The 18,389-nt window shown below is 40.3% G+C and overlaps 1 protein-coding gene across 2 annotated transcripts; it reads right to left on the reverse strand.

Annotated features, from left to right (window-relative positions):
• Window positions 1-7,957: 7,957 nt before the first annotated feature.
• Window positions 7,958-16,597, reverse strand: LOC105441690. 2 transcript variants are annotated; one of them, XM_011673062.2, is made up of 5 exons: window positions 16,411-16,597; window positions 14,205-15,011; window positions 13,324-13,537; window positions 12,634-12,803; window positions 7,958-12,298 (listed from the first exon to the last, which is right to left on the reverse strand). In XM_011673062.2, the coding sequence occupies exons 1-5, from the start codon at window positions 16,539-16,541 to the stop codon at window positions 11,908-11,910; spliced, it is 1,713 nt and encodes a 570-aa protein (XP_011671364.1). In that variant the 5' UTR covers window positions 16,542-16,597; the 3' UTR covers window positions 7,958-11,907. The 2 variants fall into 2 exon arrangements, with proteins under 2 accessions (XP_011671364.1, XP_030851325.1); XM_030995465.1 differs by having other exon boundaries at window positions 14,205-14,773; window positions 16,411-16,547.
• Window positions 16,598-18,389: the final 1,792 nt, after the last annotated feature.

The following is an 18,389-nucleotide window of genomic DNA, read 5'->3' on the forward strand; positions in this document are numbered from 1 at the left end:
GACTTTACACACCGGAGTTTTGCTGAAAGGGGGGGGGGGGGGTGCTGAAAAAGGCTCGTATAACAAAAGAAAAAAGTCGACCCGTATTGACTTTACACACCGGACTTTTGCTGAAAAGGGGGGGGGGGGGGGGCATGGTGCACATATCGCCTTTAATATACACTACTAACAAAACATAACATGTCCTTAATTTTTTCTTGAAAAGGTTCCAATGTATTAAATGAATGAGTGAATGAGTGTTATATTGTATACAATGAACAAAGAAGAAGTAATTATATTTAAAAAGCTAATGATTGAAAAAGAGATACTGAGATTATTCTTCTATTACGGACGGCTTCCCGAGCTCCATCTGGAACCGCCCACACATAATTATAGTAATTGTTTTGTTAGCCTTTTCTACCGTATAGGCCTACATGTACTCTCTATTTTACCATACTATTCTACCTATTACTACTCTGAAATGGTAAAAGAACAATTCTCGAAACAAATTATGACACAAGATGGCAGCATATATACTATTAAAGGCTTGAAGATGAAGTGACTACGATTTTTGTTCACAGGCAAGTGCTCTGCGTGGAAACCAACATGAGAGGGTAGGTCGACTTCATTTTGTTGTAATTGTGCTGTAGCCACCCCCTACCCCCTCCACTCTCCCTCTCTTTCTCATCCACCCCTCCCCCCCCCCCCTCTCTCTCTTTCTCCTCTCTCGTTGTCGCTCTCTCCCTTTTCAACATATTTAAAAAACATAACTTTCTGTTTATCAGATTTTTAAATTTGTTTTTAGCTTACCTAGATGTATTTTTTGTTCGTGCTTGTCTAGTTGAAACTTAGTTGATTTTCCTTTCAACTAACACTCTAGCAGCTCTACACCACTCCAACTACTGGTAATAATAATTTTTGCTGTGACAAAACACTGTAAAATAAATATCTGTATTCTTCACAAAACGGCATGAAAATATTCCTTTATTATGTATTCCAATCACGAGCTCCCACATGCATGGGCACTTTACATACATACAAAACTTGATATTTGATTTGATCATGATTTTATTGCACAATACTGCTGACGGTATAATTTAAAGTATACACTTAATACGACAGAGAACCATCATTAACAACCAGTTGTTTAGAAAGATCACCCGTTTTATAAAGGCCATTGTTTTCCCACCAGTTTCTCATTCAATGTGTTTATTGCCATCAGCTTCTTTTAATTAGTTGCCTTAAATTAAACAACTCGAAAAATTTAGTTGCCTTAAATTAAACAACTCGAAAAATTTAGTTGCCTTAAATTGAACAACTCGAAAAATTTAGTTGCCTTAAATTAAACAACTCGAAAAAGAATCAATCCATTATTGCACATAAATGTGTGATGTTTGAACGCTACAAACATGACTTCAGTCGTGAAAGGGAAGTACTTTTGTCTTCCATTCAAAATTCTCCCTACTAGCTATTACTGCACCAAAGAAAGCAGGACTCGACACTATTAAACAGGTGCCCGGGACACATGGGTGCCGAAAATATAAGTCTGGACCCTCAAGATTCCGAAGTTTAATTCCAAAGGGAGCTAAATCTAATTTTGATGAAAATTGAGTTATTGATATCAGAACATTGTTCACTTAAATACCTGTTTTTTAACAAAAGTATTTACCTAAATTTTGGGAGCAATTATGAAAAATGCACCTTCTAATATTACTTTTCCATAAACGCCTGTACACAATCTGGTAAACAAATCCCTTTTTCGCTGAAGTTACAAATATGGATTTAGCTCCTTTGGGAATAAAACTCTTCAATTATAGGGCTCATGCATACAAATTAAATACAGTTCAATCAGGATCTCCTTCCAAAAACGTTAATGTTGAGCCCTGTTGAAGGGCAAGCAACCTATCATCCGGATGATCTTTCGTTTGAACTGTATTGACTGATAAAATAAATAAATAAAATAATGCATTGTACGCAAAAACTTACGTAAACCGACATAAAGAATACAAAACTTACAAAATATTTCTTCTTTTTTATTAAGTTCAGTTTCTTCATTAAAGGTACTATGTCCCATTTGCAGCCAACATCAAATTCTAGAACGTTGCAGGAATTATGAATATGAAACGTAATATGTCATATCTGTGACAACGTTAGCAGTGTCCTAGCTAATATTCAAATTGTGCAAGGAAACCCGTTTACTTTCTAGACTTCACTGTCAGACACTATTGAGTGACTCACTGACTTTTTTTGGTATTGGAAATGACATACAGAAAATGAACTGAAAAGGGTACATGAGCATTTGTCTACATCACTAACCCACTTCTTGTAATAGCCAAATTTAACTGATTGAAGCTTTACACAGCACAAAACGGACTAGCATTTAGTATAGGGGTATGGACATTAAGATTATTTTATATAAAGTAGGCCTACATGTAGTGTTTACAAAAAGTACACAATGTACAATGAACAGTTACTTTTCTACTATGCAAAACAAAATATAAGGGACCAGCTATAGGCATGAGACTTGGTAGGTCTTGGTCGGTACCGTTGTCATCCATCTTGATCTTCTGAAGATCTAAAGATCGTTTCAAACACAGTAGATAGGCTACAGTAGTTTGGAAAGTTTCAACATTAGTGGGCGCTAAAACAATTTTCCCCGTTTAGCTTTTGGGGGAATTTAATAGCGCCGTCCACCTATGTAATTTATGTCAGAATCGTTTTATAGTACGATAGTAAAATGCTGTTTTGACATTGTAAATAATTGAGAATTGGTGCCATCTTTTTAGTATGTAAGTAGTATACTTAGATTGATTGTATAACGTAGGGCATTTTTTTTATAGGATTTTGTATTCGAGCTTAACTTGATAATGGTATTTTATTAATTAGCACAATCTCACCACTATTGCCATTCATTTGATCCGCTGGTTATACGAGAAGCTCGCGATAGGTGGAATACGTAGCAACCTGATTGGTTTAAAGTTTATTCAGAGCGGCCGGTGCGCCGGAGCCGACTCTCTTTTGAATTTGTCCCGCAATTTTTGAATCAGTGGCGACTAGATTCCGGTGCCGGGAGGACCTACGTATTTTTGGTCCTCCTCGGCCTCGGATTGGCACCCTTCTATATTGGCATTTCGTACTTCGTAGTTTTGCCTCGATTAGGCATTTATTAAAATTGATCTACAGACTTACAGTTCGACTCGATTCGCTGACTGGTTTATACTGATTTAGCTGTTTTGGCTGGAAGCCTAGTTTGGCGCTGCTTCTGATATCCGCCATCTTGGATTACAGTTTTCACGAACTCAAGACAAGTTGAACTTTGACATTCGATTCTTTGTTTGTTGGGATCCTCATCACTCGTCCGCCACCATAACCACTTTGAAGTTTGTTGCGAACCCCAATATTAATATGAATTGGATATTGACATTATCGACCTTCGTTCCGTCTTTGAGCACCGTCGAACTCGAAATTTATATTCCACGTCTCCCCATCACCGAACGTGGACTCCGCATCCGATCGACATCGCCGACCTTTGGCTTTCGTTCATCATTCATTGTTTAATTGTACTATTATCACCGACGTCATCTATGATCTACCAAGTACCATCGTTTTTTCGACTTTCGTTTTTCGACTAAATTTGAGTCCGACATCGTTGACGGCTCTCGCATCTATTCGCTGGAAGGTTAGTTTGTATAATTTACTATGTAGGTTAGTCTAATTTGAATATAAGCGGCAGTCTTCCGCTATAGAAATAGACTAACTAAACCTGTGTACTTACATTGTTGTGTGCTGGAATTTAAGTGAGTAGTGTCATGTAACAAACGTCAGTCTTTCGCTTTAGAAATAGACTAAACTATTGATTCTGAATAACCGTAATTTGTGAATATGTTTGGAAGTTTATATGATCTAGAGTTCAGCTTGTTTGAATAAATGCGTAATTATTACCCCCCCCCCCCCTTTTTTTATTTTTCATTTTTTATTTTTTTATCTCGCTGCATACTTAATGCAACAGAATGAGGTAGTGAGGCAGCAAAACGATTTGACAAAGGTGCCGGTGGAGCAGGCGCGTACACAGGGGGAGGGTTTTGGGGGTTAACCCCCCCCCCCCTTTGGTATTTTTTTGTGTGTAACCCCCCCCCCCCCCCTCTAAATTTCCCTAAACCCCCCCCCCCCCTTTTGGATTTTTTTTTTTTATTAAAAAAAAAAAAAATTCCCATGGCTGACCTAAAAAAGCTGACCTTACCCCCCCCCCCCCCCCCCCAACGGAGCAGAATGTCAAATTTTCAAATTTTGATACCAAAAAAAAAAAAAAAAAAGTGTCCTCTTACATTCCTGAAGCTATAGAACCCTTAGAATTGATCAATGGTCAAGATGGTGGCCCGTTTGTTTTCAGGACAGTACTAGGATGGGCATTGGGTAGTGCAAAGAGAGCCAATTGACCCAAACGGATTTTGGTGAAAGCTGACCTAATCAAACAGATGATCAGCAGTGAGCGGTTAATTGAGGATACTCCTGAAAGATCAAGATAGATCAATGGTTCTTGAACATTGTGGAAGGTTAACTCCAGCACTGTGAGATTACGCTGCCACTCAAGAACAAGAATATCTCATTGCCAATTGCCAACAAACAAGCCACAAGCTGAACAACCTTTACAACACCTGTGATGGAAATTTGAAAGACAGCCACCTTTCTGCAGTGCTCCTGTCAAAATCTGCAGTGCATGCTCCTGTCTGCCATTTGTCTTGTAAGTCCCATGTGCCTCTTTTGGTGTTATGTGAAATATAAATATACTCTGCCTCAGCTTTATGTAGTATAGACTATACAGTGCCAGTGATTTTCCTTCAGTATAAAAGTGTCAATTCATCAGTTGTACCATAGTTGAGATACCATTTACCATTCGACTTTCAAAGAAATAATCTACTTGGACTTAACTGCTGATATCACCTAAATGCCCAACTCAACAACGGCCAGGAACAAGAGGAAGGTGGTAATAAAGGACTTACTGGAGGACAACGATTTCTTGTCTCCTGTCAATGCCCTGGTAATGAAGGCAGTTGATGCCAAAATACATGAGATGAAGACTCTGATTGAGAAACAGAACGGCGACATCCATGATCTGCAATGTAGTCTTGAGGAGGCAAAGTACGACGTCAAACAGCCGAGGAAAGAACTTGAATCAAGTTCTAACTCAATACAGAGAATCATGGCAGATCAAAGTGTCATCTGCCCCTGCAATTTTTCAGCATGTAATGGAGGTGCTGCTACAAGGGATACCACATGTTACAGTGTATCTGGATGACATCCTTATTACAGGCAAGAATGATCACGATCATTTAGCAACGCTGTCAACGGCTTACGTTTGAAAAGAAGGAAACGGGTGAAAGCAATCAACAATGGCAATGCTCCAGACTTGAGAGCTTATTTGGGATTACTTGCAAACTATGAAAAGTTTCTACCCAATGTGTCGACCACGCTTGCGCCCTTGTACGCATTACTTCGCAAAGATATGAAGTGGAAGTGGGGTTCTGCCCAGCAGAGAGCATTTGAAAAGTCGAATGAGCTACTAGTCTCATCGCAAGTCTTATGATTCACAAAGAGAGATCATAGTGTCATGTGATGCTTTGCAATTGCCGTCATCGCACACTGATTCGAAGAAGGATCTGAGTAGCCAATCGCGTTTGCCTTGCGTACTCTCTCAAAAGCTGAGAAGTATTCGCAGATTGAAATAGGACTAGCATGTGTTTTTGCATGTGATTTAAACATTTCCATGCTTAAATCTATGGCCTTCAAACGTTGGTCACTGACCATAAGCCCTTGCTAGACCTTTTCAATGAGGATCGACCCACACCCGTACAAGCATCGGTAGAATACAATAATGGTCATTAACTCTTGCGAGATAAGAGTATACATTGCGCTTTACGCCGACAAAGGCACACGCTATTGCTGACGCACTAGGCTGACTGCCATTACCCGACAAGCCAACATCAGTTCCAGTACCAGCCGAGACAGTATTACTGCTCAAATCACTAAATGACTCCCCAATTTCTTCAGCAAATATCGCGACATGCCAAATTCATGAAGAAAAATGGCATGCAACCGTACAAGATGGTGATCAGATATCAACCCGGTCAAGACAACCCTGCTGACTATATGTAACGAAGAGAGACAGTATCATACGATCAGACATGGACTGACATTCAACGACGGCATCGTACTTAAGGGACTTCGTTGTATGATTCCATGATCAATGCGTCCGAGCGTAAGGAAGAGACTGCATACAGCACGCAATGGGCATGGGCATCAAAAGCACTTTGTCGTGGGCGAGATAATGCGTCTATTGGCCGGGAATATCTGCAGACTTGAAGGACTATATATCCTGTTGCAATGCATGCAACACCTATGTCATCGCACAACCGAAAGAGCCCCTGATCAACCATCCTATACTGAGCCACCCATGGCAGAAGGTTGGCTGTGATTGCAGTCAGTGGGCAGGATTACCTGTGTACTGTCAACCATTTCTCAGACTACTTTGAAGAAGACAACCTCAAGGGCCGTAAGGACAGCAGTGCCATCCTCAGTTGGCTCAGACGTCACTTTTCCATTCATGACAAACCTGAAGTGCTCAAGAGCGACAATGGCCCTCCATTAAACTCTGAACGGTTCGCAATGACCGCAAGAGAATACAGATTCTCACACACCACCAACTCTCCGGAATTCCCTCAGAGCAATGGAAAGGTGAAGAGAGAGCTTTAAAGATTGCGAATGGACTGGTGAAGAAAGCACAAACAGCTGGTGAAGATTTCTATACGAGTCTACTCGTCCAGCCTACTACCCTTGCCGCGGACATAAACAGCTCTCCAGCACAAAGGATGTTTGGGTGACGAATGCAAACGAACATACCCATTGGGAACGAACTCTTGCAACCTCAACTGGTGTAGGATGTACGTGAGCGATAAAAGCAGAAACAGGAGAAACAAGCCCTTTACTTTAACCGCCACACAAGAGTTCTCCCAGACTTACAAGTAGGCGATCACGTACGCCTACAACCGTCGCGTCATAGGGATAAGTGGGACAAAGAGGAAGTGACCGAGAAAGTTCACATACGATTGTACAGGATCATGACGGACAGTGGGCGCGAATTCCAAAGGAATCGACACCACTTGCGTAAGATATCCGCACACTCCAAACGCGAATGACCAAGCTCCAGAGTGATTAGAAGACAGCGGACAACCAACTGTAACTACTCACCAACACCGATTACACACCAGCAAGCACACCAGAACAAACACTACGCAGGAGCAGTAGTCAACAAAGACAACCCCAAGTCCTTTTCACTTTCATGGCATCGAGGAGTGTGCATCTACAGTCTGACTGGGTCCAGTTTCATAAATGCCTTGCGGCGATTTATTAATAGACGAGGAGTGGTGAGACAGCTGCGATCTGACCAGGAAACAACCTTCATAGGCGCCCGCACCAAGCTGAGACAGGCCTTAGCTGAAATGGACCAGTCTCAAGTGCAAGACTACCTACTTCAGAACGGATGCGATTGGATACCCTTCAAGATGAATGTACCTCATGCATCTCACGTGGGCGGTGTCTGGGAAAGGCAAATCCAGACTATACGTCAAGCTCTAGAACCCCTTGTGCAAACGGTTGGTAGCCAGCTGGACGACAAAGCCTTTCAGACATTTCTGACAGAAGTAGAGGCTATCATCAATGCAAGGTGGTACTTCCTCCGTCAGGAGCCTTCCAGCGCGAGGACCTCTATTCTCGCAAGTGGTGGAGGCAAGTACAGTAAGCAGCCAACGAGTTGTGGGCTAGGTGGAGAAGAGAGTACCTCCAAGAGCTGCAGAGCCGCCAGAAGTGGGTCCACAAACATCGAAACCTCGAAGTAGGAAACATTGTCATAACACATTTATTGAAAATTACTTTTGATGATTAACTTACTCTGTCCATATTGATGTATATTTCATATGTATTGTAATTTGTAGGTTTATTTGTAATTTTTGTTATGTCTGATATGTAATTGTTTATCATTGTATTTTGTTTGTTTTGTATTATTATTATGTACTTTTAGTATAGTAACTTGTAACTTATCTGTTTTGTCCCACTAGTACCTTTACAGCCTTTGTAACGATGGCCGTATCAGTGGTGCAGATATTAGAGACACTAATCAGTGTTCTGCAAGGACTTAATGTACAGAAGGCGCCACCACCAGTTAAGGTGGGCAAGTTTAAGGGTTCTCCACAGGTTGCTGGTGATCTGTCTCTGCAGGGGTGGCTGGACAACTTCGATAGTTATTGTCGGCACTACCAGCTGAAAGATGCTGCAAAGGCCCGTCCTTAGTCGATCATTTGGGAGGAGTGGCCAAGGAGAAAGTCTTATGCAGGGAGGAGAGAATCCTCAAGGATCATCTGCTCCAGTGAGGAATGATTCAACCTCCAAGTCCAGATCCGCTGTTAATCAGGTCACAACAGTTGAGGAAAGACAGCAAGATTATCGCTGCTGGATCTGCAAGAGTAAGGATGGCACTGGACTGATCAATGCAAAACTTTCCTTGATAAGTCTACAGCAGAGAGATTGGAGTTGGTGAAGAGCAGCCGAGCTTGTTATAGCTGTTTAAGGCAAGCCGGTACAGAGCATCGGATGGCTACTTGTAAGAAAAGGAGACAGTGTCCAGAGACATAAAAAGGGCAACCGTGCAAGTTCTTCCATCATCCGCTTTTACACCCCAGTATGGACAACAATGCAGTGGGAGTAGCCCATGTAAGAGGGATGGAAGCCATGCTAGGTTTACTTGAACAGACCAGCTAAAGAGAGAAGGAAATGTGCTCCTAGATTCAGGGGCCCAGATCAGCATCCGCCAATGATTGCAATTTAACGCTTTTAATTATGCATGAACAGAGTAAATGCATACATATATATTTTGCGTGATGTATACTGAAGATGTTTATCTTTATTCTACTTACAGGTTGAATAAATTTACTCAACTGGCATATTGTTGGGTTTATACAACAAAGCGGAAATCTAGCCCGGTCTTCCTTTTTCGAGCGTACCAAGAGGTGTTCGTGACATTGAAGTACCAATTGAGGATTGTGTGGAAGTTGCTATCAAGATCAGGTGGATTATGCAAATTAGTTCACTACACATGTTACACATGGTTTCGCGGATGGGTAATTGATTTTGTAATACACCGCCCACGTTAATGTCTTAACACACATGTTTGTATTGAAGCACATTTTGTCACGTTCAAGGGTAGAGTGCATGTTTTGGCTGTGCCTGTGCTAGAGAAACTTGCAGTTACTTTTGGTGAACGTTTTAGTTCAACTGTTTGGCAGTCTTTATGAGGGCAAGAGGACTTGCAGTTTGTGTTGCTGAGTAGATTGATGGCTGCATGGTGTCTTCCTTCTTTCCTTGAGGATGCCGGACTGTAGTTGGGGGCTTCAGTGGGTTATTTGCTGTAGACATTTCATTTCTGTGTGTGGACACCGAGAATTAACGTTTTTTAAATAAAGCACCAGTTACACTAACAAATGTCTCTTGGGCTTCCTTTACTGTCTCATCACGTACTACGACAATACCCAATATCTTTAAATCGATTAAAACAAGTTTTTCAGAAATAAAACTAGTGACCTCAAAGATCAGGCATTGAAGAAGAGGTCGAGTGTATTCACCTTATTGATGCAATTCCCGTATCTCAGATATCGCAACAAGAGATCTGCCAATCTACCGCACGCGATACAGCCCTGAAAGCAGTGATGGACTATATTGCTTCAGGATGGCCGAGCACTAGCCAGGCTTGTACGTCAGAGGCAAAACCGTTCTTCAGCATTCGTCACGAACAAGCGCGAACGGTATCATGTTCAAAGTACTGAGATGTGTCATCCTCACGGACATGAGAGGTGAAATTCGCAAGAAACTACATGCCAGTCACACAGGCCTCGAGAACACACTACAAAGAGCGAGGGAATGTGTCTATTGGCCGAATATGACATCCGACATGAAAGACTACTTATCGTGGTGTGAAGCATGCAACATATATGCTTCATCACAAAGGAAGGAAACCCTCATACACCATGAATTACCAACGCGTCCATGGCAGAAAATGGATGTGACATTTTCGCGCTAGATGGCCATGACTATCTATGTACAGTGGACTATTTTTCGGATTACTGGGACCGGGAAGAAGGATGCGCCAGCTGTGATAACTAGATTGCAGAGGAATTTGACGAATCCCGGAAACGGTCCTAGCTGACAATGGACCCTCGTATAGCTGCAAACAGACATTGATGAACGAAAAGAGAAGAATCGCGAAAAGCAGGCACAATACTATAACCGCAGTGCCAAAGATCTGCTTGAACTCAAAGTTGGAGATACCGTAATAGTCAAGCCGAAAAAGGATGCCAGGGCCTGGGAAAGTGCCATTGTACTCAAGAAAGTCGGTATTCGGTCGTACTCCATCAGAACTGAACATCGAAAATCAAATGAACAGTTCAACGATAATAGTGACTTGGTTGTGGATCAACAATCTTCCGTAACGGACTATCCTCAAAACACATCTCCAACCACATCACCAACAAACACGACATCGAGTAGTGACAACTCCGGGCAGAACTCGGATCAATTCTGCAGAAGTCAGTGGCAGACAAAACAGCCAGCATATCTAAAAGATTAGAAACTCAACTGAACAAAGAACAGCTTAATAGTAAGTAAGAATTAAGGAAGTTCATCTGTGGAGTTGCTGTGTATATTAAGTTTTAAATATAAGTTTGTTGAAGTCGCTTCAGTAGCTTTATACCTCAGTGATAATTGAATCACTTGTTATTATATCCAAAATGTGTGAGCTGGTTTTTTAGGAATACACACATACATGTACATATTTACAATACAAAGAACAGGTTTTGAAAGTTTATATAAGATACTCAAATGTTTCAGTACTGCTTAATTCTGAGCAACATTGTTGGTATTATTTTAGTTTATATAATGACATGCTTCTTTAAAGAAGGAAAGGTGTAATGAGATTATTAATATATCCCAATATTGATAGTGAAATGGCGCTACCTTGTGGCAGACTTGTAAAAGTGAAATACATGCAGTAAATGAAGAACCTTTGTGTAACATCTTGTTATTTAGGCCTCTTAAATATAACTAGTATGTAACTCCGGTATTAAGGATATGATACTAACAGATGGATGGAAGGAAGGGTGGATGAATAGGTGAATGAATGCTGGGAAAGGTTTAGGACCTTAAAAGATATAGCCCATGAAGGTAAATTGAATTATTCAACTATCCTTTGGATTTTAGATAATAAAAAAAATGTTCCATGTTCCTATGGAACAAGGCTCAAATGAATGAACTGAAAGAGAGATTCAAAAGAAATTTGGGCCTTGAATATATTGATGACGGTAAATTGCACATTAGCCCTTCTATCAGCTGGATAGGACAAAACATCCATGTTCCTTGAGACCTAAAAGAAATTAGGGTCCTGAAAGATATGTGCTATTTTGTAAAACTGCAGATTCTGCTGACTTTTCTTTATATAGGATGTAGACATGCATGTTCCTTAGAGGCAAGCCTCAAATGGGTGCATTGAAAGGAAGATCCTGCAGAAATTGTGATTTGGAAAGTATTGTTCATGGTTGTCAATTGCATATCCTCATATTAACTACCCTTTGTATAGGGTGTTCATTGGGGAGGAGGCACCATCTGAGTGCATCAGTTGGTTTGGCAAAGAGACCATTACGGTTACAGTAATTAAGTTTGCTCTGTTTTTCCCTGGCTGCCATCTTTTGCACTTAGAATATTGCTACAAACAGTTGTATTTGTATAATTGTTGTCATTCTAATTTTGTAAACACCATGATTATATTGTTTTATTGTTATATTTCTTGAAAGTACCAAATAAATAATTAAAAAAGAAATAAAGGGAGATTCAGAAGAAATCAGGGCCTTGAAGGATATAGTCCATGGTGGTGAAGGTATCAGAAAACAGACAGTTTGGTCTGTCCTCCACCTCTGCGTGTACGCAGTGTATCGGCCATCGCTGCTGCCTGGCAAACTCTCCTCCGAACACCGCCCCCAACCGGTTGAGACTCACCCGCAGGTCCCTCTCGAACCTCTCCCGGAAGCTACCGATCCGCGTGTTCTCCCCGACGAAGAAGATGCGACTCACCAATCGCCGCACGTTGAGAAGGTCAAACTGGCCGAGGAGTTCGGTTACCATGGAGACAAGGTCAAGGCACTTGTACATGTACTCGGTTGCCAGAAGGACTAGGAACTCTGAGCGCTTACACGAGTCGATTCCTTGGAAGACGCATAGGATGCTTCAAAAGAGAAACAAATTGCAAACATTACCGAACTACGGTACATATGAAGTAAAAGTACCATTGATATAACACATGCCAATTTCTTTGTTATACACAGTCATAAGTATGTGCAGATTTAGAAACTTTAAATTTTAAGAACCCTAAATTTCAATTTCAATCAAAATGCACCTTTATTCAGAATTCATTAAATTCATACATCAAAATATCACTGTAGCCCAATCAGAATATTTTAAATTGATATGTGATTAGAACTATGTAAGGGCTATGATTGAGGCAATTTGTGCTATGATTAGCATCTCAAATAAGTAATATTCATATGAGAAATGTCTTACCTCTCTTTGAGCTGAAGTGCAGTACCTGACTGCAAAACACCAAGCTGTGAATTGTAGGCATACTCTGAAGGGTTTTCTGGACGGACGGCAGCCATTAGGTCACGAGCAGGTGAAAGGGCAAGGGTCATGCGTTCAGGATTCGTGTTCAGCATGAGGGATGGCGCTCTGATCTATGAATGGGGATGGGAAGAAAAGGAATAGACTAGTTTTTCCAAATTGTATTCAAAATTGCTTTTCAGAACAGCTTGCCAGAAGTGCGTCCAACTCGCAAGATCATATGTGACTTTGTAAAGATGGTATCAGGTGAAATTCTTAGCATGTCATCAGGGTTCTGGAAAAAATAAAGTAATACACTGGCCTCACAATATGGTTGATCTTTATTATAATTGGGCCCTCACAATTACCAATGAAGATATCAAATAATTTGCAGAGTAGAACATATGTCTTTCGATAGACGTTGTTGCCAGAGCAGGTCACCTTGTACTTAAGTCTACCGGGATGGCTCTTGGGTTCTTCACCACTAGACTAAGATAATCCAGGACACGAGCGAAGCCGATGGGTTTGCACCTCACCAGGGCTGAGAACAGGATGTTCATTGACGTTGTGAATCCTAACATAAGTGTTCAAGGAAAGCCAAAAGATGTGGTCTTTCCACGTTGCTGAAGCATGTTAGACTGTACTTTCACCTACCTTACTGAGGTTTGGGTTCTTCACTACCAAACTTAGAACCAGATAATCCAGGACATGAGCAAAGCCGATGGGTTTGCATCTCACCAGGTCTGAGCACAGAATGCCATCGATGATGGGTGTGATGACAGTGTGATGGACGTAGCTCTCTATAATGAGGCATGTCTCTGCTCTGGCGTTGTCGCTGACATGGGATGCTACGTTGAACGGTAAGATGCTAGGAGAGGTAGATAGGATATATAGTTTGTAATACATCCATGTTTCTTATGGATTCAGTGCGTGTGGGTACCAAGGACACTGACTGATAAGAAATGTACCTTCACTTTCACTTCCATTTACAAAATGAGGAAATCCTCGGTTTGGGGGTACTTCTATTTAGGTGCTCTATTTGCACGGGAAAAAGTGGGTCCTTAGTTATGCATTTCCAGATCTTATCTATGATATACATGTATTTCTACAAAAATTTGTGTCCTTGATTATGAAGTAACACACTGATGTTTATTTTTGAGTCATTGATTCACACCACAATTGTGTATGCTTGTGTGGCAAAGAGACTAAATCGAAACAGAGTGAGGCATGCACAAAATATTTTTAAAACGGTCCCAATACAAATAGAAATATACATGTAGTCCATGCTACATCTATTTTTATTCTTGATTAAGCAAGTGTGCAGAATGGTGACTGAGTGGAAAGCTGGTAGAATCTCATGAATAGTTAAGTAACCTGTTCCAAAGGGGCTACCAGATCTCAAGGATCTGGTATTATTTTTGTCAAGACTATCATTTATTATGTGTGTAGTGAATAGATAGGAAGTGACCTTCCAAAATCAGTTTTCAGTCATCAAGTAATATTTTTTTATATTGCATAAGATATCATCAACTTACCAAGTGTATCCCAGGACACGAAAGAAGAGGTCCTTGACTATTTCCAGGTCTTTTGGAATCATATTGATGGGGGTTCGGAGACAGATCGGCTCCGCTTCTTGAGAGAAGTCTCTGATCAATCCTGGACGGAATAACTCCTGCAGGCTACACCTCAGCTCAGAGTTCTTGATTCCACCGATCTTGATGGCAGCATTGGTGGTGTCCTCAAGGGCTTGCAGAACCCTCTTCCGCACTTTCCATCCGCTTCCCAGCAGGTTCAGAGAGCAGAACTGCAGCGGCATGCCACACTCCAACCCTGAGACCTGTGAGAAGCATTTCTCTCTCCCCTTCCGCCCCTTCCTCAGTAGCATCGCGATTCGATGGTTGTAGAAGGCCTTCTTCTCAGACTCCAGGAAAGGCCAGAGTTCAGCAAAACTGTTATCTTTCTGAGCTATGCCACCAAGCAGCATGTGATCTGTTGCAGCATCCAGGAACCTTGCATCACACGCCTTCAGTCTGCGAAGAGGAACTACTGTAGACAACGCCGAGCGCAAACGGATGTGCCGCGAGGACTCGGCCCTGCGCCACAGCTGAGTTGAATCAAAGAACGAAAATGATGTGAGGTTCTGTGCAATGTTGAAGGATTCGACTTCATCCTGTTGGTTCATGACAAACCATTGCTGTGAACATTCCCTGCGTCTGAGACATGACAGGAGACGAAAGCAGAGGTTCTGGTACAAGAAGGGTACAAGAGCCGAGGAATCAACACGGTCCCTGTACTTTTCCTCCAGGTCAAATAATCTATACAACTTTTTCCACTGAATCTTCCTGTTGACGATAAAATAAAAATTCAGGAGAAAAAAATCAGGCTAAATTTACAGAGATGGACCATATCCAATGAAATACAACTTGATAGAAATGGAAAACTGAATGAATGTAGAATACAAATATAAAGGAATAAAGAGTATTTACCATTTCATTAATGCACAAATTTAAATTAGAACCCGATTGTTTCCTCGTGATAAAAGTGAAAACAGATTAAATGTGAAGAGAATTCAGATATATAAAATCTTGTGTATTGACAGATATTTCAGCTTATATGTTATGCTTAATACACTGTACATTTGAATCATATGTACATGTAAGTCATAATTTATTCATATACAAAGTGAAATTCATTTGTTTTGTGAAATTTTATACTGTTATGCTTGCAGGTAGTAGGATTTAGTTTTCTTTAAAAGAAAAAAGAAAATATAAATTGAAATTAACTTTGTCTATTTACAAAAGGAAAGGGTTAAGATATATCATTTTGTTAGATATTTAATGTTTAATGTGTTCAGGTAATCAAAGAAAAGAAAATGCCTTATTATAAAATGAGGGCATTTTATTTGTGAGAGGAAGACTAGTTTGTTCATGTAGGTATTTATTTTGAAATTCTTACTCCCCTCTATTCACTTCCATGATTCATTCCTTTCATACTACGATGTAGGTCATCCCTCATTCACATTTTTCATCCACCATCCTTTCATCTATCTGATTGGTTCCAATGTTCACCAGATGCAGTCAAGATTAAAATATAATTTACGTATATATGAATAGTCATCAATCATGAAAATGAAGGGGAGTTTAATAAGTTAAAAATAAATCCCTACACAAATATAAAGGAATAAAAAGTATTTACCCTTTCATTAACGCACAAAAGCGATATTAAAACCTAATTTTCCAAATAATTGGTCAACAGGGGTCAAATTTGCCTGACTCTAACTTCTAAGTTACAGTGACGACATAACATGTGGACCCCATCGGTTCACCTATATAGCTGAGATGATAAGCATTGCTTAACTAATTCATAGTCATTGGAAATATGAGTAGGTTACTCCTCATAAGATGATGTCATCGATCAAGTCGATAGCAAATTTCTAGGTCGACAACTTCCGATTTTCAGAGCTTTGCCTTTGAATTTTGAGTTTTCAGAGAGCTGATACTGCTCTGGCAGTGACAGACACTAAAATGGCATATAATTGATAGTATTGTAAGCTTTCCGTTGATACATAATTCATCCATTTCATTTTCCAGTTCGGATATATATAGACTTTAAAAAGTCTAGTTTAGGTTGGATAAGATATCGGATACGCGGGGCTGCCGACCTCAGACAGCTTCGGAACAGCATACTATATCAGCGCATGTATCCCTCAATTGATAAACACTGTCATGCGATGATACGTACCAAACTGAATTGCATGAAAGAATCGCGTTGAGATATTTGCATGTTGACTGTAATCTTCCAAGATCACTCAGGGAACAAAATGCAGCTACGTTCATCCAAATAGTTTGAATCGCCAGGCCGTCGACAGCCATTGCTATACAAATATAAATAACTATGAATATGACGAAGAAACATTTCGAACTGTTCAGGCCAGGCCAGGATCCCGGGCCAGGATTAGGAAGCGTCGATCAGCGGTATGTAAGTTATTAAGGTGAACGCACTTTCCATTGTAAACATTAGGTTTTGTGTTTACTAATTTACTAACTACTTTGTGACATTGAGTTATAAGATGTCGCTCTTCATGTTTATTGCTTTGTGTCTGAATTTTGTCCAGAGAAAAACGGCGATCTCAAGCGCGCTTGTTTTAGTCAGTCAGTCAGTCAGTTGGCTAGTTAGCTAGCTAGCTATAAGTAGGTTTTTGGTTATATATAGTTCATAAAAATAATAATAATAATAATAATATGTCTTTTTTACCCAGGGGCAGGGTAGCCTCATCAGTATTCATACTGTTCTCCCTGAGGGCCCTGCATGCAATCATAATTTGTTGGTCTTATCTAGTTTTGTTTGTCATATTTTAATTGTTGGTTGTTCACAATTAAGCGACCCCATCCCTATGAGATCGACGAGGGATCTTTCCCATGTCTTAAATTTCTGAGAAATTTCAATTTGCTGTGGCGGATCGTTTCGCAATCTGGTATACCGTTGCAAAGCAAAAAATGCTTATTAGTTTATCCGATATTTCAGCAACAAAACTCATTTAGTCAGTTTTAGAAGTGATTGTAAAAGCTAATTTTTCAACTGATACATTATCTCAGCTACTTATTTTGTGACGATCACCTTTAAAATTTGTGATTTTTAAAAAGCATTTTTGAAAAGTGTGTCCCATATCTCCCTGACTGTCCAACTTCACCTCAAGCACTGTCCGCGTAGTTTACCAAATTGTTGTTCTACACAACAAAAAATCTGTCCAATGAAATTATCAAAGTGGGTACTAATGTGAAAACTCCCATTTTGCAGAGTTCGATAATTATAGGAGATACAGAATTTTACTCCATTGATTTTGTGACTTCAAAAACATATATTTGCTATAGATTTGACATGTTATTAATTTTCTACTTTCTTTTTATTTCTTGTTAATATATAATTTGCCCATTGAATGATCGGTATAAGCATGGTCCTATTACGGTCCATGATAAGAATATCCACTGCTCTCTCTCTTTTCTATCCAGTAGAGTTGTTGGCCTCTTACAATACTGAGAGAGAGAGAAAGAGATCAGATTAGAGGAAAGATACAGAAAAAGGATTAGAGATCCTCTATTATATTGGCATATCGACGACCGCAACTCCATCCTCTTTTTAGACTTTTAGCAAAGAAGGCATCCAAATAAATATAGATTGCATACAGCATTCAACCCACCGGGGCATGTGTAATATGTTAGAATCAAATTAAAGATAGGCCTATATATAAAGCATCTCTGAGACAATGTAGCCGCGATTGAGCATGTACTTACTAGACACACCATGCAGTAATCTAATCAAGACTTATTGCGATCCACAGCTTTGCAAAACAGCTTTGAGGCATGAGGAAAGATGCTGTAGAAGGCCTGCAATTATAGTGCCGTTTGATTTCAGCACCGTGTAATCTCATAAAAAAGAGGCACAATTAAGGTGATTGCATTTCAGATTTTCTATCCTTGTTTTGGGGGCTTTTCTTGTAGTTGTACAGGAACTTTGGACGAGACCTCGATCTCGATTGGGCCTTTTAAAATCGGATTTACCCCCTCAACATAATGTACAATAATTACAATGAATGGACATTGATTAGTTTCTGGGTTGGGTTGGGGGGGGGGGGGCGGCATGCCCCATGGATTTCCTAATTGCCACCATGGCTAAAGCTGAAGGACGTATATCAAAAAGCAGCTGATGACTGTCCTGTTACG

Source organism: Strongylocentrotus purpuratus, unplaced genomic scaffold (genome assembly GCF_000002235.5).
Source record: "Strongylocentrotus purpuratus isolate Spur 01 unplaced genomic scaffold, Spur_5.0 spur5_scaffold_21, whole genome shotgun sequence".
NCBI lineage: Eukaryota > Metazoa > Echinodermata > Echinoidea > Camarodonta > Strongylocentrotidae > Strongylocentrotus > Strongylocentrotus purpuratus.

Coding starts and splice junctions, on each gene's coding strand:
- LOC105441690 (XM_011673062.2), bottom strand. CDS start 16,541: ATGGCTGTCGACGGCCTGGCGATTCAAACTATTTGGATGAACGTAGCT. Junction 12,804..13,323: donor AGAACCCAAACCTCAGTAAG/GTAGGTGAAAGT, acceptor CCCCATTCATAG/ATCAGAGCGCCATCCCTCAT. Junction 12,299..12,633: donor GCACTTCAGCTCAAAGAGAG/GTAAGACATTTC, acceptor TCTCTTTTGAAG/CATCCTATGCGTCTTCCAAG.